The sequence below is a fragment of the Lepidochelys olivacea genome (assembly GCF_965140295.1).
Source record: "Lepidochelys olivacea isolate rLepOli2 genome assembly, chromosome: 7".
Lineage (NCBI taxonomy): Eukaryota > Metazoa > Chordata > Testudines > Cheloniidae > Lepidochelys > Lepidochelys olivacea.
This window is the reverse complement of record NC_140417.1, coordinates 52,087,995-52,112,686: the sequence shown is the minus strand read 5'-3', so window position 1 is coordinate 52,112,686 and position 24,692 is coordinate 52,087,995. Positions and strand designations below refer to the sequence as shown.

The window sequence follows — 24,692 nt, the reverse complement described above, 5'->3', positions numbered from 1 at the left end:
GCCTGCCCCGTGCCAGCTGGACAATAAACTGGACTTTTTATGAAGATTAGAAATGCCAAATTTTAGAGCTTTCCAATTGGTACAGGGCCAGATAACACAGCTTTTACGGTAATTGGGAGATAGTACCTTCCACCCTGGTAAGCATTTTCACTTAGGTAGTAGTCTGTTTCTAAGTCTAGCTACTGAAGGAGAAAAAGTATGATGCTTGGGAATTATATAGAATTCCTTGTAAATTTTTAGAATATTTGATACTTGCCCAAGTATCCAGCACTTAAGACAAATCTATAATTGGCCAAATGGTCGAACCTTCTCTTTTTAGATCAATTGTCAAAGAAAGTTAGAGTCACATAGCTCTGATTTTCCATGGAATCCTCTGAACCTCCTTGACTCCTTTCAGTCATAGAGGACTATGTGATCAATGAACTCCTCTTGTACAAACATAGGAATTCTCCTACCAAGTCAGACCAGCGGTTGGTCCCCTACATCTTGTATTGTTTCCCAGTGGACAGTAACAAGCTTCAGGGGAAAGTGTAAAACTTCTAGAATGAACAATCCTGAGTTAACCTCCTCATAGATCATGTTTCATCCTATTCAGTGAAAGTTAGTGGTTGACTTTTGCTATGAAGCACGATGGTTTATACTATCTGGAGGATGGTGTAGATTGCACTCTCAGCAAATTTGCGGATGACACTAAACTGGGAGGAGTGGTAGATACGCTGGAGGGTAGGGATAGGATACAGAAGGACCTAGACAAATTGGAGGATTGGGCCAAAAGAAATCTGATGAGGTTCAATAAGGTTAAGTGCAGGGTTCTGCACTTAGGACGGAAGAATCCAATGCACCGCTACAGACTAGGGACCGAATGGCTAGGCAGCAGTTGTGCAGAAAAGGACCTAGGGGTGACAGTGGATGAGAAGCTGGATCTGAGTCAGCAGTGTGCCCTTGTTGCCAAGAAGGCCAATGGCATTTTGGGATGTATAAGTAGGGGCATAGCCAGCAGATCGAGGGACGTGATCGTTCCCCTCTATTCGACATTGGTGAGGCCTCATCTGGAGTACTGTGTTCAGTTTTGGGCCCCACACTACAAGAAGGATGTGGATAAATTGGAAAGAGTCCAGCAAAGGGCAACAAAAATGATTAGGGGTCTAGAACACATGACTTATGAGGAGAGGCTGAGGGAGCTGGGATTGTTTAGTCTGCAGAAGAGAAGAATCAGGGGGGATTTGATAGCTGCTTTCAACTACCTGAAAGGGGGTTCCAAAGAGGATGGCTCTAGACTGTTCTCAGTGGTAGCAGATGACAGAACAAGGAGTAATGGTCTCAAGTTGCAGTGGGGGAGGTTTAGATTGGATATTAGGAAAAACTTTTTCACTAAGAGGGTGGTGAAACACTGGAATGCGTTACCTAGGGAGGTGGTAGAATCTCCTTCCTTCGAGGTTTTTAAGGTCAGGCTTGACAAAGCCCTGGCTGGGATGATTTAACTGGGAATTGGTCCTGCTTCGAGCAGGGGGTTGGACTAGATGACCTTCTGGGGTCCCTTCCAACCCTGATATTCTATGATTCTGTGATCTACACAATTTGAAGCATTATTTATACTACTTATACAATTTTAATCTTATGAACTGCAAATGTGGATGTTGTCATGATCCATATAAATATCTAGGGACATTTTTTCAAAAGAATAAGTCACTTAAAAGTATAGATCCCATTATAAATCAACTTTTGAAAATTGAAGCCCTAGTCTTTTTAATCTTACTAAGCTGTTAGCTTCAATAAAATCTCATGGCAGCGAGTTCCATGTTAACCATGTGTTTTGTAGAAAAGCATTCCCTTTGTCACCATTAAGTTTGCTGCCTTTCTATTTTACTGGAAGTCACCTTGTTCTTGCACTACAAGAAAAAAAACAGTGCATATACATTTTAAACTTCAATTTCATTCTATAGCATTAATTATTCTATATATTTATGTCAAGGCCCTTCTTATTCACCTCCTCTCTAAGTTAAAAAATTCTAATCTTTGTAGTCTCTCTTTATGCAAAAGCCTTCCCAGGCTTCCAATCATGTTGTCTGCTCTTCTCTGGACCTTTTCCATTTCTATTATATCCTTTTTGATTGGGAGATGACTAGAATTGAACACAGAATGGAATAAAATACTCAGTATTAGTATCTGTTAATACACCATGACACCTTGTTTGTTTTTTTACCACCACTGCACAAATATTTTCATTATGTAGTTCACAATGCAAAAAAAATCAACATAGTTTTACCAACGTAATCCTCGGTTTAGACAGTGCTATGTCAGCAGGAGAGATACTGTCGCCTCTCAGAGAGGCAAATCAACGCCAACAGGAGAGCTCTCTCCAATCAGCATAGAGAGTCTTCATTAAAGTGCTAGAGCGGTGCAGTTGTGCCGATGCAATGTCTTCAGCGTAGACAGGCCATCAGTCTTTGCATCTTTTAAAACCGTAAATGCAACTAAAGAAGCACCAGGCATGTTTTAAAACTTAAAAAATAATGCTTAGCACAGATAGTACTTAGCATCTTCTAAGCATGGTACAGATATGAGCTAATTAATCCTCATGTCACCTATTTGAGATCACACTTTGTTGCCTATCCCCTTTTTAGGGCCCAATACCACAGAGAGTCAGTGACAGGGCCAAGGCTAGAACTAGAGAATGCTAATGTTCTTGCTTTAATCCCACATTCAATTGATCAGGACATGCTAACCTCTTCTCTTTAAAGAAATTAAGAAAATAATAGCCTTTAACAGGGCTTCTCTATGAGGCAACCGGTCACTGGAATTAGAGAGTTGAGCAAGACAGTGAAACAAAAGTGAGAAGACAAGAATGGAGAGGATGCTTACTTTGCAGGAAGAGACTGCCTGGGCCATGTACCATCTTCATTCTTCACTTCTATTAACAGCACCTGAAGATGAAATGCAGACAGTAGGGCAAGGCAAAAACAAACTTATTTTACATTCTATAAAATGACTCTTAAATGATGTTCTCTGAAATATTGTTTAACATCTTTTGTTTTCTATTAAATGTATATAATACTTCCATTGCAGGGTCTCTTTACTGATAGATTCTCTTCTTGTGCATAGTACAGCAAAATATTTTCATAGACAAGCTACTTGCTCAAGGAAAACCATGTGTTAGCTTACCGGGCATTTCAATACCATGATTATTAGAGAATTCTGAGCATCTTACCTGACCGTGATAGAGCCCTGCATCTTGTACAGTGCTGTCCAGATTGCTGACCTGCTCATAGGCGTTATTCATATACCTGCTCCATAACCTAGTTTCCTTTTCACTGAGGATATTAAACAGCTGTCGCATTTCCTTCTCAATGGTAGCTGTTTAGGGGAGAAAATAATATAATAAACTTCTGAAATGCTTAAATATTTCTAGAAAGAACTGACCAACCAGAGATACATTAAAGGCATATGTCCCTACTTTATCAATGCCCCAGTGGTAAAAGATAGGTCTCATAATCCAGTAGTGTGACCATAATTAGAGCTGAATATGTCTACTTATTAAAACCTTTTATTTTCATACACATTCGTCTGTCAGAAATGTTCCTTTTTGGCTGGGCTGCGAGCAAGCTTGAGAAGTTTGCCCAACAAGTATCTTTTCTGAAATGCTAGAAGCACCTGAAAATTGGAGTTTAAAAAGGAAGTGTGCTCAGATATTACTATAAGATCCCACTACTGGCAACTATCAGCCAAGTACATTTATGGATCACATTATAGTCTACATGCAACATCTTAAAAGGCGCGGGGGGGAGGAGGGGGGCGCATACGATCATGCAGTGATGTAGGGTATAGGACCAATCTTCAGGTAAAATGAACGAGCAGGGGAAACTGGAGGAAGTATGACTAAAATATTCCAGCAGATAAAGCCCAAAGAGCCACATCAGTGACAGAATGTACAATAGAAGTACTGGAAACATTTAGACACAGAACTGTTTCAAACAACGGCACGGCCATTTGCTATGGAAGTGGACAGAAGACAATGATAAGCTCCGATTACCCTTTAACCTCATCCCCACACCCGCATTTACAGGTCTGCTGAGGCCTAACTTTTAAGCCCACCTGGCCTCAAAGGGTCAAGCAGTTTTCCAACCCAACCTAACACAGCCCATAAAGTTGGTACATGGTGGTGGCTGCGTACCCAATTCCTGACACCCCTTCTGCACTGTATGTGTGCTCAGAGCAAGATGCACTGAGAATATGCAGCACACTCTGTAGAGCATACAAAGCAAAGTGAGGAATAGGGCATACAGCCACCACTGTACTGACACGAGAGGCATGAGAAGGTCATCAGAGGCAACCCAACCTAAACCCAAATCTTGTAGTCATGTAGCAACAGGCTGAAGGGCTCTACCCCCATTTACTGCTATTAAATTAGGTGTTTTTAAACAGTCAGTTCAAAGCTGCAGGTATCACATAGCTACTTACCGATGGTGTCTGCTTTGCTGAAATGGCAGGTCAACACATTGGTAGGATCACTATTTTCACACAGCTTCAGTTCGAGGAGATAAACTTCTACTTTACAGTGCTTCACAAACAGACCGTACTCCACCACCTATAAACAAAAGGCTGCCCCTGAAGCAGGCATGATATTGACCACCCCCACATAAGTGGGGTGACAATCATTCTTAAAGGGCCCTCCACAACCTGGACTGGCTGCCTAAACAGTGATTTACAGTTTTAAATTGAGTGGGGGAAGGAGTGGTCTGACTCCAAAACTGGGAGCTGGGAATTCATGAGTTTAATCCCAGCTCTGCCCCTGACTTGTTGTGTGACCTAGATCAACACATTCAACTTCTCTATCATCATTTTCCCATCTGTAACACACAGACTACTACTTTTTTCTCCCATGGGAAAGTTCTGAAACTTAATTATAGCAGCTGAGTAGCAGCACCAACTAGTTAAGGTTGCAAAAAACAATTTCTATTGCAACTCCTAGGTTTCATGCAGAGAATTCCAAAAGCATTTACCTTTTGTGCCTGGTCTCTGCCCAAAGGCAATTTCCCACCCCCAGAACATTGGAACAAAATACCACCCAATATTCTGAGTTACAAGAAGGAAGAAACAAACCATTTTCCAACACAGTATGAATTCATGACTACATTCCCGCCCCCACTCAAACAAAAAAAAAAAATCAATCAACGATGGCACAGAAGTGGCTGAAATGTCAAGTATGTACTGGAACATAAGTAATCCTGTTTGATTTGGTAAACTTAACAAAAATTGGTTTCAAAATGAAGGGTTCAAAATTTCCAGATGTGAAACTGCACATGTGCAGTAACTCTTTCCATTCAGCTATCATCCACACTCATAAAAAGGTATAGTGCACAGGGACTTAACTGTGCAGCTATGTACCACGTGCCATGTTACTTCCGATTAAGGAGCAGAGCTACAGAGGTGGAAAATAGCAGTGTGTGGAGTCAATGTTAGCTTCACCAGTACACAGGGCAGCTTATAAATCTTAGTTGTGACTATTCATATTTGAGTAGCACCCAGAGGTCCCAGCTGAAATTTGGAACCCATTGGGCTAGGAGGAGGTCAAGCCAAGTCTTACAGATATTTTCTTTGAGAGACACAGGCAAGAAGTGTGGAAGGGGTGATGAAGTGGCAATGTAGGATTCAATAAGGGAGGTAAAGTAGATCTGTGGATAAACACACAGCAGAAAGAGTGCAGCTATAGCAGACAAGGTCAGCACAGTCACAAGACTTCCAGAGACTCCACAGCAAGAGAACAAGAAGGCTACAAGCAGAGGCTGGGGGTGAGCCACTGCTTGGTAATCAGACTCAAAGCTCAAAGAAAGAGGGAAAGAGGGGCTGGAAATGGCAGGATTGAGAGAGAAGAAGCCCAACAAACCTGCCAACAGACTTCAGAAGATGACTCAGGGTGAGAGAAGCCATCATATGACAGAGTGGATGCAGTAGCAGTGTCAGATGAGATCCTGGTCTTGGTGAGGACCAGGAGCCAGAGAGCAAGAGATGATGAAGTAATGGTCGGCAGTGATATATACTATGTGGGTCAGAGGGGTGGGGTAAGTAGGGCAATCAGAGAAGGTAAAGCTGGTGGGAAGGAGAAGGGAGGGGGAGATGGTGGGAGTGGATGTCTATCCTAGGCTCCTGATTTCCTTCGATTTGTTAAGGTATCTAAATGATAACTGCCTCTCTTGCTACAGAGTGAGAGGGGCATCGTCATAGTACAATAGGGATGGGCGGTCCTGAAACACTCTGGAAAGTTCCATCAAGTTTTAAAGAGATTGTATATGTAGCAGCAAGAGCAATTTTTCTGCCACAGACAGAGTGCAATCCTTTAAAAGATGGTAGAGAAGAACTGTGTCATATGTTTGAGTGCTGTTGGGACCACTGTGGAAGGACAGTAAAAATGCTGTGGCTAATGGATCTTGGTTAGGCTAGCAAAGAAAGTCAAAGCTGGACGCTGAGCTGACCGGTAGAAGAAAAGTCTCTCAGCTTATTGACGTTGTGCACAGGTAAATACCCAGAGAAGAATTCTCCCTTTCAAAAATTTTGCATTGAAGGAAGTAGGATGTGCGTACAAGGCTGCATGAGCAACATTAACACTGGCATTTATTGATACTTTGTAGCGTATATGTAGGGTTTTTGTTTACTTAGGGTTCTATGTATATAGAACTATACATAACACTGCAAAATGAAACAGCTTGTCTGCTTAGGGCACGACACTGTACTTGCAACATGCTAAGATTAAAAAGCCTGTGTGGCATTAAACTAACTGAGCTTCTCCCAAATTAAGAAAGCGGCTAGAACTAATAGACTTTAAGCAATCTTGGTAGTCTCCATTCAACCTCACAGAAGCCAAGAAATGTGATATTAAATCCATAAGTTACTTGTTTTAAAGAGAAAAAACAAACAAGTGAAGACACCTGAAAAGACTTTTCTGTAACATTTTATTAATAAAGCAAGAACGCAAATTAAAAATCCTTATGAAAATAATGAACCGGTCAAACATACTAGAAAGATTTTTTGTTTTGCTTTCTTAAGAATAAAAAGGCACTTGCCACAAGTGTTCAGTTGCTTTTTTGACTGTATGGGAAATAGGAAAGATCTATTTACTGTTCTAGTCTCTGACTTCTATAGTTCTGATGTTTTTAATTAAGCAGAAGGAAAAAGAGGTCGTGCTCAGAGACGGAACTTTTTAAAAAAGTTTTAGTTCAAGTCATGGATTCTTATTACAGTAGACACCAAATAAAGCTAGTCTCCGTAATGTAACAGTTTAAAGATACCAGATAGAAGCAGTTATGTAGTAAACTCCAAACTCATTTTCAGTAAGATTTTGGTAGAAAGAAACTTGGCTTGTGCTGTTGGATCAAAACCTAAAGACAACATACATCACTTTAGTGAGAATAAAGTATAGCCTTAAACTGTGCTGATGTGCATATTTTCCAAGTGTGAAATACAATGGAGGATGTTGACATATAAAACCTCTTCACTAGTCTAACACTAACTTTTAACAGGAAGCCCCAAAGCCTGATTACAAATATCGTAAGAATGACCAGACCATCATCTAGTCCATTATGTCCAGATCAGATCAATCGTTCATTTAGTCACTATGCCCATCTATGACCACAGCCAAATACTGGATCCCTCAAAGGATGGTGCAAGAAAACCTATTTTGGAAAATTATGGAAACTAAGCTGCATGAAGGGAAGATTTCTTCGTAACAGCTAATCAGCTACATATATAACCTGAAGCATGATTTATAGCCTGTTTTTTATGCTATACTGTATTATCCACAAATGTCTAATCCTTGAGTCCAAATAAGCTCTTAAGTCTCAGTGGTATCTTGTGGAAATGAGTTCCAGATGACATCTGACCAGTTTATATGCAAACAGTTGAAGCCACATATTTAGTTTTACTAGTAGCTGAAAGCCCATGCTGTCACACGCACGTAATTCATAAAGTCACATGTGTAAAAGAGCCAAAAATAAATGAGAACGTAAAAATTGGACAATAACTGACCACGAATCTGAGTGATGACTGAACCTGGTGATATTCTAAACAAAAAAAGAGATCTCAACCACATGTGTAGCTCTTTCCATCACTTAACTCTGACTCAGATATTCTAGGCTTCAGAGCAATGTTTGAGATTGTGCACGCTGGTCGTGTTGATCGGGGGGGGGGGGGCACCTTGGTTGGTTATGCTGAGAGATCTTTGTTGATCTGTGCAAATGCATAGGTGGGCAGTTAGGCCAAGTGATCCATCACCTGTGCAGTCTACTTTCACACAACTAATGAAACTGTTGCACACAAACTAGCTGTACAGTAAGGGTGGAAACTGGTTGTGTTACCTCTGAAATCACAAAAATCTAGAACAGTTGGCATGGCATAGATACAAGCCTTGGTGTGCACAGATGTAATTTATAAAGCCAAAATGGCTGAGAAATTAAAACTGGACAGTAACAGACCTCAAATCCCAGCAATTATTCAAGCTAGTGCTATTCTGAACAAAAAGAGCTCTCAACCATGCCTGTAGCCACTCCCATCACTTCATGCTGCCATTAAGGCTTCCAACTGACACAAAGTGATGTTCCTGAAATCTTATTATACAACTTACTCATTTGCCTCTGAGTTCTTCATAACAGTGCCCTCAATAACCCTTCCCTGATCTGGAGGCTTGCAGTATAACCCTACTAGAATATTTGTTTTTATGACCTGCAATTTAAATTCAAACAAGTGTACTGTGTAGTTTTCTCCATTCAGGAATTTTCATTAATTAGGTGAATCTTTCTGGTATAGCGCTATTCCTCACCTCTATTAACTAATATTTTTTTCCTGTGTAATTGGGTATTACAACAGCCCATTCATTTGTCATTCCACCATATTTCAGTAGTTTCTATTTTGTCAAGATCCTCTTTCATTACCAGGGTAATATAAGTGGTCAACAAGAACTTGATCTAACTGCAAGCTAGGACCTATAAAAATTTATTCTTGCTAAATTTGGACCATAAGAGTCTTGCAGTTGGGAGAAATGCATACTATATAAAAATTTCCCCCGTCCAATAATTATGATGCTGAAATAATTTTTCCATTACAAGAAACCACAAACCTCTCACTTTTACACTGCAAGTAGAAATAAAGAAACTAAGTATGGAATCCACCAGCGTTCAAAGAAAGGAGAGAATCCTGAGTAGTTTAAGGAGGTGGGAACTTTGATGCTCTCTGAAGCACCTGTGAATTTCCCAGTATGCAAAATTTCTAGGTTGCCCTACAAAGGTGTAAGTGCCACTCATCAATACGGAGGACCTTTAAATAAAGGAACCTTGCTTTCTCATCCACCCTTTCCTGGCTTTTGAATATATACACTGAATATTGGTGCAAAATTTTTACTTCAGTGTTTTTAAAAAAAAACCTGACACTTGAGAGTGTTGATTCTAAAACCATTCTTTGTTTTCAATGCAACCTTTGTTGTAGCCTCTAGGTTTAAGGTATTGGAGGTTGATTTTTTTTTTTTTAAAAACATCAATGTTACTTATTAAAATCAGTGACTCCCATAACTCAAGCTTTTTTTTTCTAAGTGAAGCTCAACAGAGCCATTTTCTTCACAAGGCACTGTGCTCTGAAATATTTTCTTGTACTAGTTACCTGTGCACAATGTTCATTCAGGAAAGTTCAAAAGTCGACAATCTTTTAGAACTTTCACTAAAGCAGCAAATAAGCCTGTATGGCATTTATGCCCTTCCTCATGTTTAAATAAAAACAGAATAATATAGGGGGTAGAATTTCATCAAACCTTGTGGCAAGTCCCTGAATCTCCTATTTTAATGGCAAAGCATCTTTGTCTGGTATCTCCTTCTGCCCAAGAAGATCCTCAACTCAGAAGCAACAGGCTGGGATTTAGGGTAGCCCAAAGTCCTGGGACGGATAGCTTAGTGGTTTGAGAATTGGCCTGCTAAACCCAGGGTTGTGAGTTCAATCCTTGAGGGGGCCATTTAGGGATCTGGGGCAAAAATTGGGGATTGGTCCTGCTTTGAGCAGGGGGTTGGACTAGATGACCTCCTGAGGTCCCTTCCAACCCTGATATTCTGAGTGACCAGTTCTAAGTAAGTGACCAAATAAAACGTTCACACTCTTCTGTTATGAAGGAAATTTAACACCACCACTACTCCCAACCCCCATTTTTAGCTCTGTACAATGTGGGCAAACAATGCATTCATTGTCACATGGAGCCAAATATAATATTCTCCTACCAATCACTAAGGTAAAGAACGTCATACAGGATGAACCTCTTCACTCCCCACAACAGAAGCCACTACTTGAGGAACTTATAATACCCATCTTTCCAACTTATCATCCCACTTGTGACAGTGGGATCACTACCTGCCAAACCAGTGGGCAGGCCCACATACGTCCACATTTTGGGTTACAGTTAAACCAGCTACTTCTGGAGAATAACTTCTTGTGCCTCATTTAACTCACACTAGCACCACAAATCTGACAAATTTAGATGGTGTTTCAGATAATGAAGGTGGCTAAACTGCCCAGCAGATTATGAAACAAGAGTCTCAGATTCATGCACACTTACTTTTCTTACTATAGGTTGCTGCCCCTCTACACAGCCATACCAGTTCACTAGCTTATTCCAGGCTTCAGTGGGAACCAACACATAATCCAGCTCATCAATGAGGTGTTCTTTTAAGGTCTGTATTTCCAGGTCTAAAAAGGAAGAGAGAAAAAAAAAAGTGAGATTTGAGAAGTGGGACAAACTAGAAGTTCTTCATGTTTGAAGGTGTTCCAGACATTCTATAAAATGTAAGATCTTCAAGACATGCAAATCAAAATGTTCTTAACCCTTTGGATGTTGGCTAACATGGTGAAGTTTCATACTGGAAGCTATGAAAGGTAGAATCTCGGGACAAATTCTGTATTAATTCATTAAATGTCAGCATTATGTTTACTGCTGAACAAGACATGGTCCTCTCCCAAGAGTCCTCCTTACTCTGGCAGACTCAGAAAATAACTGAAGTATAAATGAAAAAGTTAATTAAAATCCATTATTTAAATGGAGGCTTTCCACTGGGTGATTTAAATTGCTCTGATTAAATCAAACTGTCCCAGCTTGGCATTGTGTCTTAGGATCTGGCTGTCAATTAAAGGAAGAAAATAAGTTATGCAAGCCCTGGGAAATGTCATTACAAAAACAGAGGCAACAGGATCCCAGACAATCTTAATTGCCACAAGAGCCACCTCAGAGACCTTAAGTGCCACATGAGATCTAAATGCTGAACAATCTCCCCCTGCCAGTCTGTGACAGTGCTGAACCAAATTCTGAAGAAAATGATATTTCTATGGCTTTATCAACCATAACATGACATAGTTAACTTTCATTGTTATTAAAATAATTCCAAAAATGCAATGCAGAATGAACACAGAACTAGCCTATATTATTCATCTCTGCTACAGAGGATAGTTCTCTTGTGAAGCTTAATAGCCATGACAGGATGGGAGCCTTTGTATTATGTGGCCAGCTGAGAAAGTGGAAGCCAAGAAAACCAAACAATAAGAAGGGCTGAAGCACTATCTTGGTAGAATTTGGGATGGGACGTAAGATTCTTGGGAGCTCCACATAGCATGGAAAAGGGGTTGCTATGAGGCTCCCAAGACACACAGGGTAAGTCCTCTTACAGCACAGGACATGCACGATATATCTTGATTTTAGTAAGGCTTCTGACACAGTCCCAAATGACAATATCATAAGCAAACTAGGGAAATGTGGTCTAGATGAAATTACTATAAGGTGGATTCATAACAGTATGAAAGACCATATTCAAAAAAGAGTAGTTATCAATGGTTTGCTGCCAAACTAGGAGGGTGTATCTAGTGGAGTCCTGCAGCGATCAGTCCTGCATCCGGTACTATCCAGTGTTTTCACTGATGACATGAATAATGGAGTGGTGATTGTGCTTATAAATTTTGTGGATGGTACCAAACTGGGAGGGGTTGGCAGCACTTTGGAGGCCAGGATTAGAATTCAAGACCTTGACAAATTAAAGAATTGGACTAAAATCAACAAGATGACATTCTATAAAGTGTGAAGTACTACACTTAGAAAGGAAAAATCAAATGCATAATTAAAAAATGGGTTATAACTGGCTAGATGGTAGCCAAAAAGGTGCTGAAAAGAACTGGCTGATGTAGTGGATCATAAATTGAATATGAGACAATGTGATACAGCTGTGAAAAAGGCTAATATTCTGGGGTATATTAACAGGAGAGTTGTATGTAAGACACAGGAGATAACTGTCCTACTCTATCTGGCACTAGTGAGCCTCAGCTAGAGCACTGTGTCCAATTCTGAGCACACACTTTAAGAAAGATGGGCATAAATTAGAGAGAATCCAGAGGAGAGCAACAAAAATGATAAAAGAAAACCTGACCTATGATGAAAGGTTTAAAAAAAAAGGGGGGTATGTTTAGTCTGGGGGGGAGGGGAGAGAGAGAGATTAGGGACCTCATAATCTTCAAATATGTGAAGGGCTGTTATAAAGAGGATGGTGATCAATTGTTCTCCATGTCCACTGAAGGTAGGACAAAGTAATGGGCTGAATCTACAGCAAGTGAGATTTAGGTGTTAGTTAAGTTCTGAAATAGATGTCCAAGGAAGTTTGTGAGATCCCCATCATTGGAGGCTTTTAAGCACAGGTTGGACAAACAGCTAACAGGGATGATCTAGGTTTACTTGGGCTGGCCTCAGGACAGGGTCCTGACCTGTGGAAGTCTCTTACAGACCTATATTTCTATGATTCCAAGAAATTGGCAAGTAGAAAAGCTGAGGAGTTGGAAAATGGTTATTTGCAGATTTATTATGGAGCAGCTGCTAGTTGGACCATAATTAAGGTTGTGACATTGCTGTTTAAAGCTGAATTTTCAACATGCTCTAAAACCCACATGCACAATCAGATCTTTCCCTACAGGGATGCCAAGAGGAACTGGAAACATTACAGTACCTTTCCCAGCCTTAACAAGAACGACTTTTTTGGGGAGCCCTCCAATTCAGGATTCCTATTCACATGTCCCAACAAACCTTTAACATGCTCTGTATAATACCAGGTTTCAGAGTATCAGCCGTGTTAGTCTGTATTCGCAAAAAGAAAAGGAGGACTTGTGGCACCTTAGAGACTAACCAATTTATTAGAGCATAAGCTTTCGTGAGCTACAGCTCACTTCCTCAGATGCATATCGTGGAAACTGCAGCAGGCTTTATATATACACAGAGAATATGAAACAATACCTATTCCCACCCCACTGTCCTGCTGGTAATAGCTTATCTAAAGTGATTTCCAGCACAAATCCAGGTTTTCTCACCCTCCACCCCCCCACACAAATTCACTCTCCTGCTGGTGATAGCCCATCCAAAGTGACAACTCTTTACACAATGTGCATGACAATCAAGCTGGGCTATTTCCTGCATAAATCCAGGTTCTCACATCCCCCCACCCCCATACACACAGAAACTCACTCTCCTGCTGGTAATAGCTCATCCAAACTGACCACTCTTCAAGTTAAAATCCAAGTTAAACCAGAACATCTGGGGGGGGGGGGTAGGAAAAAACAAGAGGAAACAGGCTACCTTGCATAATGACTTAGCCACTCCAAGTCTCTATTTAAGCCTAAATTAATAGTATCCAATTTGCAAATGAATTCCAATTCAGCAGTTTCTCGCTGGAGTCTGGATTTGAAGTTTTTTTGTTTTAAGATAGCGACCTTCATGTCTGTGATCGCGTGACCAGAGAGATTGAAGTGTTCTCCGACTGGTTTATGAATGTTACAATTCTTGACATCTGATTTGTGTCCATTTATTCTTTTACGTAGAGACTGTCCAGTTTGACCAATGTACATGGCAGAGGGGCATTGCTGGCACATGATGGCATATATCACATTGGTGGATGTGCAGGTGAACGAGCCTCTGATAGTGTGGCTGATGTTATTAGGCCCTGTGATGGTGTCCCCTGAATAGATATGTGGGCACAGTTGGCAACGGGCTTTGTAGCAAAGCCCGTTGCCAACTGTGCCCACATATCTATTCAGGGGACACCATCACAGGGCCTAATAACATCAGCCACACTATCAGAGGCTCGTTCACCTGCACATCCACCAATGTGATATATGCCATCATGTGCCAGCAATGCCCCTCTGCCATGTACATTGGTCAAACTGGACAGTCTCTACGTAAAAGAATAAATGGACACAAATCAGATGTCAAGAATTGTAACATTCATAAACCAGTCGGAGAACACTTCAATCTCTCTGGTCACGCGATCACAGACATGAAGGTCGCTATCTTAAAACAAAAAAACTTCAAATCCAGACTCCAGCGAGAAACTGCTGAATTGGAATTCATTTGCAAATTGGATACTATTAATTTAGGCTTAAATAGAGACTTGGAGTGGCTAAGTCATTATGCAAGGTAGCCTGTTTCCTCTTGTTTTTTCCTACCCCCCCCCCCCAGATGTTCTGGTTTAACTTGGATTTTAACTTGAAGAGTGGTCAGTTTGGATGAGCTATTACCAGCAGGAGAGTGAGTTTCTGTGTGTATGGGGGTGGGGGGATGTGAGAACCTGGATTTATGCAGGAAATAGCCCAGCTTGATTGTCATGCACATTGTGTAAAGAGTTGTCACTTTGGATGGGCTATCACCAGCAGGAGAGTGAATTTGTGTGGGGGGGTGGAGGGTGAGAAAACCTGGATTTGTGCTGGAAATCACTTTAGATAAGCTATTACCAGCAGGACAGTGGGGTGGGAATAGGTATTGTTTCATATTCTCTGTGTATATATAAAGCCTGCTGCAGTTTCCACGATATGCATCTGAGGAAGTGAGCTGTAGCTCACGAAAGCTTATGCTCTAATAAATTGGTTAGTCTCTAAGGTGCCACAAGTCCTCCTTGTATAATACCACTTATTTGTCAAATACTTGTTGTGGTTTGGATGAGATCACATTGTGCTAGAAGACTGAGGGAAGAGTAATAAAGTACTATGATGTTCCAAAGGAACACTAAACTGCAGGGAGACCTAAACTGAGCATTTCCTGGTTCTCCCCCTCCCTTACAACACTTGGGTTTTGCATTTTGAGGACCCATGTTTTGGAAGAAGAAGGCAGTACCTGTGTGCTGCCGAAACATTAACCAAGTTTTTATGGCAAAAAAGTTTATGTAACAGTAGGACAGAAAAATTATACAATTTGCACCACCACAAAAATTATTCACACACTACATCTATAGACAATCATCAGCTGCATCTATAGACAACCAAGCAGGCATTGCAGAAAAGAAGCAGTGTTACCACTGGTTTCCACTCAGCCATTGACCGTATTTTCTAATTAATTTTTTGTATGTTCATTTTCCCAAACACTTATCAAGGCACTGCAAGAAGTTAACTACGTTCCAAACACAGATCCAGGAGAACTGGTTTGTGAGTCAGATCAAACTCAGCACATAAAACCATCACAAACTAACTCTCTCAGAAGTTTAGAATTGAGCTTCACCCAGAAGGATCGACTTTAAGGGGGAGAGAATTCCAAACTCGCAGTCCCTCAGTGGAAAAGACAGCCTCATTGCTGTTCCATAAATGTTTGATGCACAGGAAAACCAAGAGTCTCTTTTCTAGGGCCAGGGAGTCCAGATATATCTTGCTAATGACCTGGTAGGGTGCCTGCCACAGCAATCTCCATGCCAGTCAATTGACAAAGCGGCACTAACAGTGGCTCCAAAGTAGACTGCACATTCTATGTTACATACTATGGTGTCAAGCACTCAAAGTAGCATCACAGGAGCAAGAGCATAAAGAGTGCATTATATCACCTGACAGAAGATCAGCCAGAATTCAAAAGCCCCTTATCCCCTGCACCAGACACACTAGCCTAGATCTGGTACTTGGGAACACAAAGAGAACTTTACAGCATAATATTTTGTTCATTTTTCAGAACATTAAGTCTGAAAAGAAAGTTTCCTAGAGTTATCAGAGTTCTGTATCAGGCTAGGAGATCATTCAGACTGATCCAACTTTCAAAACTCAAATTGGACATACATTTCTGCTTCCAGGTGCAATTTCTGAAAGTTTTCTATTTCAGTTTCTATTTACAGTAAAATTGACTGTCTCCAGACATTGACAGAATTTCATGTCAGTGTGTGGGAGGGAAGGAAGTAACTGCAAGATAGGGTGTGGAGAAAAGGTAGAAGAAGATTATAAAAGTTTCCAGCCTTCTCAGAAAACAGAAATTATTCAGCCTTAACTTCACTCATCTGTGCTCAACCTGAAATGCTGTTCCGGCACATCACAATCAGAGCCCAGTCTGGGCAAACCCATTATTGATATTCCATTATTTCATGCTCCCTCTGGACTATTCACTGTGCCCCTCAGAAAGGTTAGTGGGCTTTGTTTTTGTGAAGGCAGTGAATGAGAAGAGAAGCTAAATTGCAGACTTTTTCAGTCAGATGGTATAAGAGCTAAAGGACACACTTTCAAAAACTGCTAAGAGCACCTGGATTCTCCTTCTCCGCTAGACACAAATAGCTGCCCAGCTATTCAGTGCACCATAACTGCATGCACTTTACCTGCAAAGAGTCCAGAGTTATCGATGGGTCCAGGAAACAGGTTAGGCTCACCCACGTTGTACATGTCCCAGCTGTCAAAACCCACATACTTCTTCCACTGTTTGAACCACCGACTGTCAATCAAATACCTGAAACACAGTTTGAACAGCAAGATGTCAGGAGCAGCTTTCAGCTTGTACCAGCCAAAGCACATACTACAACGTCACTCTCGCTGGAGGAGGAATAGATGGTGCAAGTGCATAGGAAACCTTGCAGCTAAGAAAGCCCTAGGAGCAGAGGCCACTCTTGGCTAAGGCAACCCCACTGCATAGGGTAGCAGATTATGTTCATGGATGGGAGGCCTATCAACAATGCAGAACAGACCCTAATGCTGGCCAGGCCTCTTGTCCTGCTCTGTGTAGTGCTGCATGCCAGCCAGGTCCCACTCTGCCTTGTACCCAACCCTTACCTACCACTGGCTACTGAAATCACAAGAGCAGATTGTCTCAGAGCCCTCTCAGTGGCAGGGACTGGCTAGATCCAAGACACAACAGACGCATCACCCTAAGTCCAAGGGCTTGCTAGCAGGGAAGGAAAAGGACAGGTTGGGAGGCAGGAGCTCTGTGAACAGAGGGCTGGAGGGGGGAGGATAGTATAGTAAAAATAAAAATGAATACACACTTGAGTATTTTAATAAATGAGCAGCAGTATGACCTTGTGATCAAACTAGACGACTAGCTAAGTAGTTGGGTCAACAGAGCCCTGTTCCCAGCCTTGACTCACTGTGCAATCTTGGGAAAACCATTGACGCAAACATGTCCAAAATGTCCACTAACCTGGGAGGGCCTCCGTTTTTTGTTGGTCATCTTGGGTCACCTATTGCCAGGTTTTTGGAAGTGCTGAAGACTCACAACTCCAACTGACTTCAGCAGGAGTTTCTGATGCCCAGCCCCAGTAAGTAGGCCACCCAAAAATCAAGGCACTCTTGATGAGTAGACACTTTTGAATATTCAGGTCTCAACCGCTTTTTGCCTCAGTTTCTCAGTTTGTAAAATTTTGATAGTAATACCTCCCTCCTATTATAATCACTTTGAGAATCACCGATAAAAGGTGCTATTTCATATAGTACCTTGTAAACAGATCATCTTTAATTCATGTAGTGTTAGTTATGGTTCCTTCTCTTCATTAATATCTGTATAAACTTGACATAAACTGGATAGGTAGATTAACGAGAAACTACTGATTTTTATTGTTGGACACCACCACAGGCTTTGAGTGCTACAAGCCTGGCAAGCAACTGTAGTTTCATCTTCAGTGCTCTGGATCACTCCAAACTCCCACTAATATCAATACCGGGCCTCAAATGTAAAAGCAAGGGGCATGGGACAAGCTTTTCAGATCAGATCTCATATTTGTCTGAAAAGTACTTCCCATGCTTTCAGTACTATATATAGTAAATAAATAAGATGAAAATGTATTGCTATGGAAACAAAGTAGATAAATTCTTTTTTAAAAACTGAAGATGTAAAAACTGGCAGAGAGATAAAAACAAAGACAGCAAAGTATTAAAGACACATTTGAACTTCCCATATGGAAGGATAGCAACAGAAATTTCTCATTTAGACTACATATTCCCTTTTGGAAGGGAAATAATTGGCATTTACATGTTTCAGAGTAACAGCCGTGTTAGTCTGTATTCACAAAAAGAAAAGGAGTACTTGTGGCACCTTAGAGACTAACCAATTTATTTGAGCATGAGCTTTCGTGAGCTACAGCATCCGATGTATCCGATGAAGTGAGCAGTAGCTCACGAAAGCTCATGCTCAAATAAATTGGTTAGTCTCTAAGGTGCCACAAGTACTCCTTTTCTTTTTGCATTTACATGTTGTATCTCCTATGAGTTTCTCATTTTTCCTTTTTTTCCTCGCTCAGTAGAACAAAGTTTCCACAATGATTTACATACCAGGTTTATATTTCAAGTTTTTCTAACGGTGTGATTTTATTTTAAATGTTTTTGGGATTTTTGTTTTTGTTTAACCTACCAGTGACATCACTCCCCACAATGGAGCAAGTATCTGTAAGCAGCATCTGAACTCACCCCTGAAATCTAGTGGTGAACGGGGGGGCAGGACTGAGACCAAGGAGCAGGCCATATTGGCACAAACACACCTACTCTGCCTAGGTAACCGGCAGACAGACCTGCTTTGGTCCCTTTGGCATTTCTGTTTTGGGTTAAGATTCACTTTACTATTGAATGCAAAAGTAATGAAATATTATGATATGAGCAAAGGGCAGCATAGCTATACATACCATGCCCTAATTGAGGGAGTCATCCTAATATCAAGTCAACTTGCTAAGCAGGGGATAATGATTCCATACCCAAGTTAAAAGGCAGAGGGAGTGCAGACAAATGTTCCTACTTGGTGGTATGGACTCTGTTTAACAAGACATTTACCATTTGACCATCCCCTCCAGTGTTTAAAGACAGAGCTGATCAGACTCAATTTAGAGTGCTTGTTTCTGCTCAGTAATTAATTGAGCTGAAATCACTGATATGTTGATCTAAGGGAAGCTGGTCTTAGACTGGTGTGGAGACAGTATTACCATGAAAAGACAGCACAAACAGGCAGCAGCAGAGAGGCTCCCAGTTAAATCACTAAGAACTGGGCTGACAGAACCACAGAATCACAGCTAGAGCCAGTAGTGAGCAATGGCCCTCTGCACAAAGAATCCCACCCAAAAGCAGGGGATTGCATCTACACTGAAGCACTGCAGCAGGGCAGGTGTGCAGCGGTAGCATTTTAAGGATAAACAAACTCTGAGTGTTATGAAGTCCTGAAAAGTTGAATAAGCAGATTTAAGTGTTACACGTTTAACGAGGGGACCCACATTAGAAACCTGCACTAGGACCCATGTTTCTGTTGCTCCGCCACTGGTGACTCAGCCACTTTCAGCAGGCAGAGCAAGGGCCCACACGCACGTGATGCCTCCCAGGAGCCGAGACTCGCCTTACTGAGCCACCGGCTCCACTGTTACAGCAGGGAACGGAGACCCAGACACCAGGGCAAGAGGCCTGAAAGCGCCTCCAGCTCCGCTCCCCACCCCCACCCCACGACCCGACCCGACCCGGCTCCGCTCCCCGCTCTCAAGCACACCTAGCTCCCTTCCCCCCAGCTCCGCTCCCCGGCCCCATCCGTCACCGCCGGGGGCAGCCCTCCTCTCACCAGGACTCGCCCGGCCTCAGAGCTATCCCCAGCAGCGGCCCCAGCTCTGCCCGCTGGGCCCCGACGTCCGGTCTCGGGCCACCATCTAAGTCCGCCGCCATGTCCGTGCACCCGGCGCCCTGGCCCTGCAGCGGATATCCGGCCTGGCCGCACAGGCCAACGTGCGCAGGCGCACTGCCTTCCTCCCTGCCCCCGCCTGCCGCTGGGGCCCCACGCGCCCCTTGCAGCCCAGTGCGGGAGGAGGGTTCCACGCCCTGCCAGGAACCCTGCGGGCCCGGCTGCCTGACGGAGCTTGCGGCTTGGCTGGCACTAAACATACGCAGTAACGTCTGCTGAGACCGCTAGCCTCGGTGGGCATTAAATCTGCTCCCTGTGATATTTATTTAGCTTGTGCATAGTCGTCTAGTCAAGCGATGGCATCTTCAGTGGCGTGAAGCAGTTCTTCTAGGCCACGGCTGAACCTAGTCAGCAGGCATTCATTGACAATGTGTGGCATCCTCTGTGTTGCACCGCAGCTGCACAAAGGGCTGTCACGAAGGCCTCAGCGATACTGGTTGGCTGCACAAAGACCTTGCCTGGTCCGGAACCTGTTCAACAGGGACCACAGGTGATGGGGCAGGTCAAAACCAGGCGGGCAGATTGTGGGGTCGGCAACGAGGAACTGGTTGGGGATTATAAAACAGATATCCATTCCTCTCACCAGAGTGTTTCTGCCCTAACATCTTGGCATGGCGGATGAGACCATAATGGGTAACGTGATGGAAAACGTGCAGCTGGTAGTTTAAAAAGGTCATTGTGCAGCAGCAAGCTTGAGTCGGTCTGTGCTTTCTCCAGTAACCTGCCAATGTCAACCTCTCGTCTGATATGAGGAGCATTATTGCTCAGAACTGGAAGCCATCGGATTGGAGTCAGACACAGGGTGCCAGAGGTGGTACGCATGATGGCATGTAACTGCGTATCCACCAGTTTGGTGTGTGACAATCAATTCCAGTACTCTGCCACTGAATACGAGGTGGCGAGAGCTGATGTCCGCAAAATTGGAGCACGAGCACTCCATGACTAACCTGCCAGTTTGGTAAGAAGATTGTTGTGCGTCTTAATTTTAGCTGCTGTCTTCTTCAGATGGGTATGATAACTCAGTATGCGGTCTAAGGTCACACCTAGATAGACCAGTTCTACTTCATGCTTCACCTTCTGACCATTCAGATAAACATTCAATTCTTGGGTTGCGCTGGCATAATGAAGATGGAACAAACTGGAGACCGTTTTTATAACACTTGGCTGGAGGCCAAGTCTTACAGTAGTCAGCTAACTTTATCATGTCCCGGTTCAAGGTGGCATCAAGCTCGTGAAACGTCTGGGCCTGGGTACCACAACATATGTCGTCTGCGTAAATGAACTTGCATGATTCTGTTGTTGGCAGGTCACTGATGTAAAGGCTGGAGAAAGCACAGAGCCCTGGCGTAACCCATTGCTCTGTCTTCTCCAAGCATGCGTCTTCTCTGCCATATGGATGGCAGGAGACAACCGAGAGGATGGGCTTTACCCGCTCCAGCCGCAAGTGTTGGCATCTGCTCTGACGCCTTGGAGCAGCGCAGCAGTCACCTGCAGTCTGCCAACCCTCAGTGACACCCAATCAAGTAGCCGGACACCTACTTAAAGTGGCCAGAGCACCTTTGGAGAAACAGGTGCGAAGACAACGAGGAACGAATGGCATGTGTTTAAACGTCTACACCAGATCAGAAGCTGCCCAGAACCATTCACTGTAACAGAGCTGGAACAGACACTGGGTAGCATCAAGTGTGGAACAGCTATCGGCTATGACAACATATCTCCAGAATTCCAGAAAAACCTTGGCCCCCATGCTTGGCTTTGGCTTGTGAAATTCTTCACCAGGGTCATCAGTGAAGATAGGCTACCAAAGATATGGTGCACTGCAAAAGTCATTGGCCTCCTAAAGCCTGGAAAGGACCCAAGTCAAGCATCAAGCTATCGTCCCATATCATTATTGTCGATGTGCTTCAAGACACTGGAGCACTTGGTCCTACAGCACATATTACCCGATGTGGAGAGAATTTTGAGCCCTGACCAATCTGGTTTTCGCTAAGGCCATAGCACATGTGAACAAGTACTCGTGCTGACCACATTTGTTGAAAATGGCTTCCAGATAAACTTGAAAACAGGCACTGTTTTCATCAATCTAACAGCGGCGTACAATATGGTATGGCACACTGGCCTGCTTGTGAAGGTATCATGGGTCCTGCTATCTTGGCTCATAGGCATCCACAATAGGCTGCTCCCTCTGCTGCCAGGGGCTAAAGGGGCAAGCAGGGGGGATGGGCACAGTCTGTGCAGGGGGGAATGGCAGACAGATGTAGGCAGGGGCAGGAGAGGGACTGAGGGGTAAAATCAGGGAGAGAGGGTAGGAGCCAGGTTTGAGGCACTGCCTGAGGGGGCAGAGGGGAAACCCCGCATGGGGAGGGGCAGAGGAGGTAACGGTTTCCCCCAGGGCAGCGAGCCACCTGCAGTGTTTGCAAAACAGGCGGGTTGTAGCCCCTGCCACAGGGCTGTCCCGCTCAGCATCTTTCTCCCAGGGCTGGAGTTTGTGCAACCCAGTGCCTACACAAGGCAGTCTACCCTAGCTGGTGTGATGTATGGAGCTGCTAAAGGAGTCTTGAGTCAGTGAAACATTTTACACACACCCCCAAAAAACTATCATCACAGTTTCCTGTCAATGGCCTGGACTTCCAATTTAAATAAAAAAAAATCAGCAAACCAAAGTTCTCATGTGCACAGACACAGCGTGAAGTGATAGCTGCAAATGTTTTTGCTCCATGGGCAAATGATAATTAATTAACTATCTGAAAGATGTTGAATATTTGTTCCTGTGTGTTGATGCATCAAATCACAGACCTGTGAAATTGGTTCCTGGCTTGGTTTGCTATTTCAAGGCTTATGAAGGCAGTGTGTGTGAGCACACTAAATTTGTGGATTTTGTCAAACTTAAAAGGCGAGACCTCAGAACTCATTGCAGCTGAAATAATAAGGTTGTGCCATTCTCAGTAGATAATACAAACACAAACTTCAGCAGCCTCTACAGACATGGAAAAGAACGTTTTCATGCCAAAGTAAGATGAGCATAGGCCTTTGATGCCCTGCTCATGTCATGCACAACTGTGCCTGAACTGCAAGGGATAGAATGCTCTCAACATCTACTGCACTCAGTTGTAATTAAGATTTTTGGATATTTTCATATATTTGCTTTTCACATAGAAAGACTGAAAAGTTTTTGCGAGTACATGGGACAAGTATATCAGAATATAGTGGGAGGCAGTAGTGTCAAATGGCTGTTGATGTTACCTGCTTTAGAGAGGATCCTTCAACTTTGAGTCATTAAAGTTGTTTTTCTTGTCAGAGGAAAAAGTGCCCAGTAGTTCCTCACAAAATATTTGAACACCCATGTACCAAACTCTGGCTTGCTTTTATCTACTGTGACAAAGTTCCTCCTCTGCCTTGGTGGGTCCTGCGCTTATTGGCGGATTCGCTTGCCTCAGAGATTCACAGCAGCCCTCAGTTTGGCCACTTTTGCTAGTGGCTCAAACCTGCTGTTCACTCAGCTAACCTCATCACTAGCCAACATGGGAAAAAGGAAGAAGAACAATCCCCGCAGTCTCTGCTGATCCACCATGTGAGTTGGGGAACAGCCCAGAGACCTTCCCCTCTGGTGGAAGCCACAGTGCAGGTCAACTCCTCCTGTGTCTGATCAGAAGTTGGGAGGTTTGGGGGGAACCCAGGCCCACCCAATACTCCAGGTGCCAGCCCAGGGCCCTGTGGACTGCAGCTCTCTAGAGTGCCTCCTGGAACAGCTGCACAACAGCTACAACTCCCTGAGCTACTTCCCCATGGCCTCCTCCCAACACCTTCTTTATCCTCTCCACAGGATCTTCCTCCTGGTGTCTGATAATCCTTGTAACGCCTCAGTCCTCCAGCAGCACGTCCTCCCACTCCCAGCTCCTTATGCACACACACCACAAACTGAAGGGAGGTCCTTTTTAAACTCAGGTGCCCTGATTAGCCAGCCTGTCCTAACTGATTCTAGCAACTTCTTAATTGGCTTCAGGTGTCCGAATTAGCCTGCCTGCCTGAATTTGCTCCAGCAAGTTCCTTCTTGTTCTGGAACTGCCCCTGTTACCTTACCCAGGAAAAATGGACCTGCTTTTAGGGTATGTCTACACTACGGAATAAGGTCGAATTTATAGAAGTCAGTTTTTTAGAAATCGGTTTTATATATTCGAGTGTGTGTGTCCCCACAGAAAATGCTCTAAGTGCATTAAGTGCATTAACTCGGCGGAGCGCTTCCACAGTACCGAGGCTAGAGTCGACTTCCGGAGCGTTGCACTGTGGGTAGCTATCCCACAGTTCCCGCAGTCTCCGCTGCCCATTGGAATTCTGGGTTGAGATCCCAATGCCTGATGGGGCTAAAACATTGTCGCGGGTGGTTCTGGGTACGTATCGTCAGGCCCCCGTTCCCTCCCTCCCTCTGTGAAAGCAAGGGCAGACAATCATTTCGCGCCTTTTTTCCTGAGTTACCTGTGTAGACGCCATACCACGGCAAGCATGGAGCCCGCTCAGGTAACCGTCACCCTATGTCTCCTGGGTGCTGGCAGACGCGGTATGGCTTTGCTGCACAGCAGCAGCAACCCATTGCCTTCTGGCAGCAGACGGTGCAATACGACTGGTAGTCGTCCTCGTCGTGTCCGAGGTGCTCCTGGCCACGTCGGCTGGGAGCGCCTGGGCAGACATGGGCGCAGGGACTAAATTTGGAGTGACTTGACCAGGTCATTCTCTTTAGTCCTGCAGTCAGTCCGATTGAACCGTCTTA

The 24,692-nt window shown here is 43.4% G+C and overlaps 1 protein-coding gene across 3 annotated transcripts in view; it reads right to left on the bottom strand.

The window, feature by feature from the left end:
- The window catches only part of USP4 (ubiquitin specific peptidase 4), a 110,579-nt gene that overhangs the window by 79,609 nt on the left and 6,278 nt on the right, over nucleotides 1-24,692 (bottom strand). For 2 of the 3 annotated variants that reach the window (XM_084634332.1, XM_084634333.1), the window contains exons 1-6: nucleotides 19,811-19,938; nucleotides 16,608-16,735; nucleotides 10,583-10,713; nucleotides 4,459-4,585; nucleotides 3,209-3,354; nucleotides 2,863-2,924 (exon numbers count right to left, since the gene is read on the bottom strand). In XM_084634332.1, the coding sequence (XP_084490458.1) occupies nucleotides 2,863-2,924; nucleotides 3,209-3,354; nucleotides 4,459-4,585; nucleotides 10,583-10,713; nucleotides 16,608-16,735; nucleotides 19,811-19,911 (695 nt within the window). In that variant the 5' untranslated portion in view covers nucleotides 19,912-19,938. Of the gene's footprint in view, nucleotides 1-2,862; nucleotides 2,925-3,208; nucleotides 3,355-4,458; nucleotides 4,586-10,582; nucleotides 10,714-16,607; nucleotides 16,736-19,810; nucleotides 19,939-24,692 lie in introns of those variants that run through there. The other variant, XM_084634334.1, reaches the window with a different exon arrangement.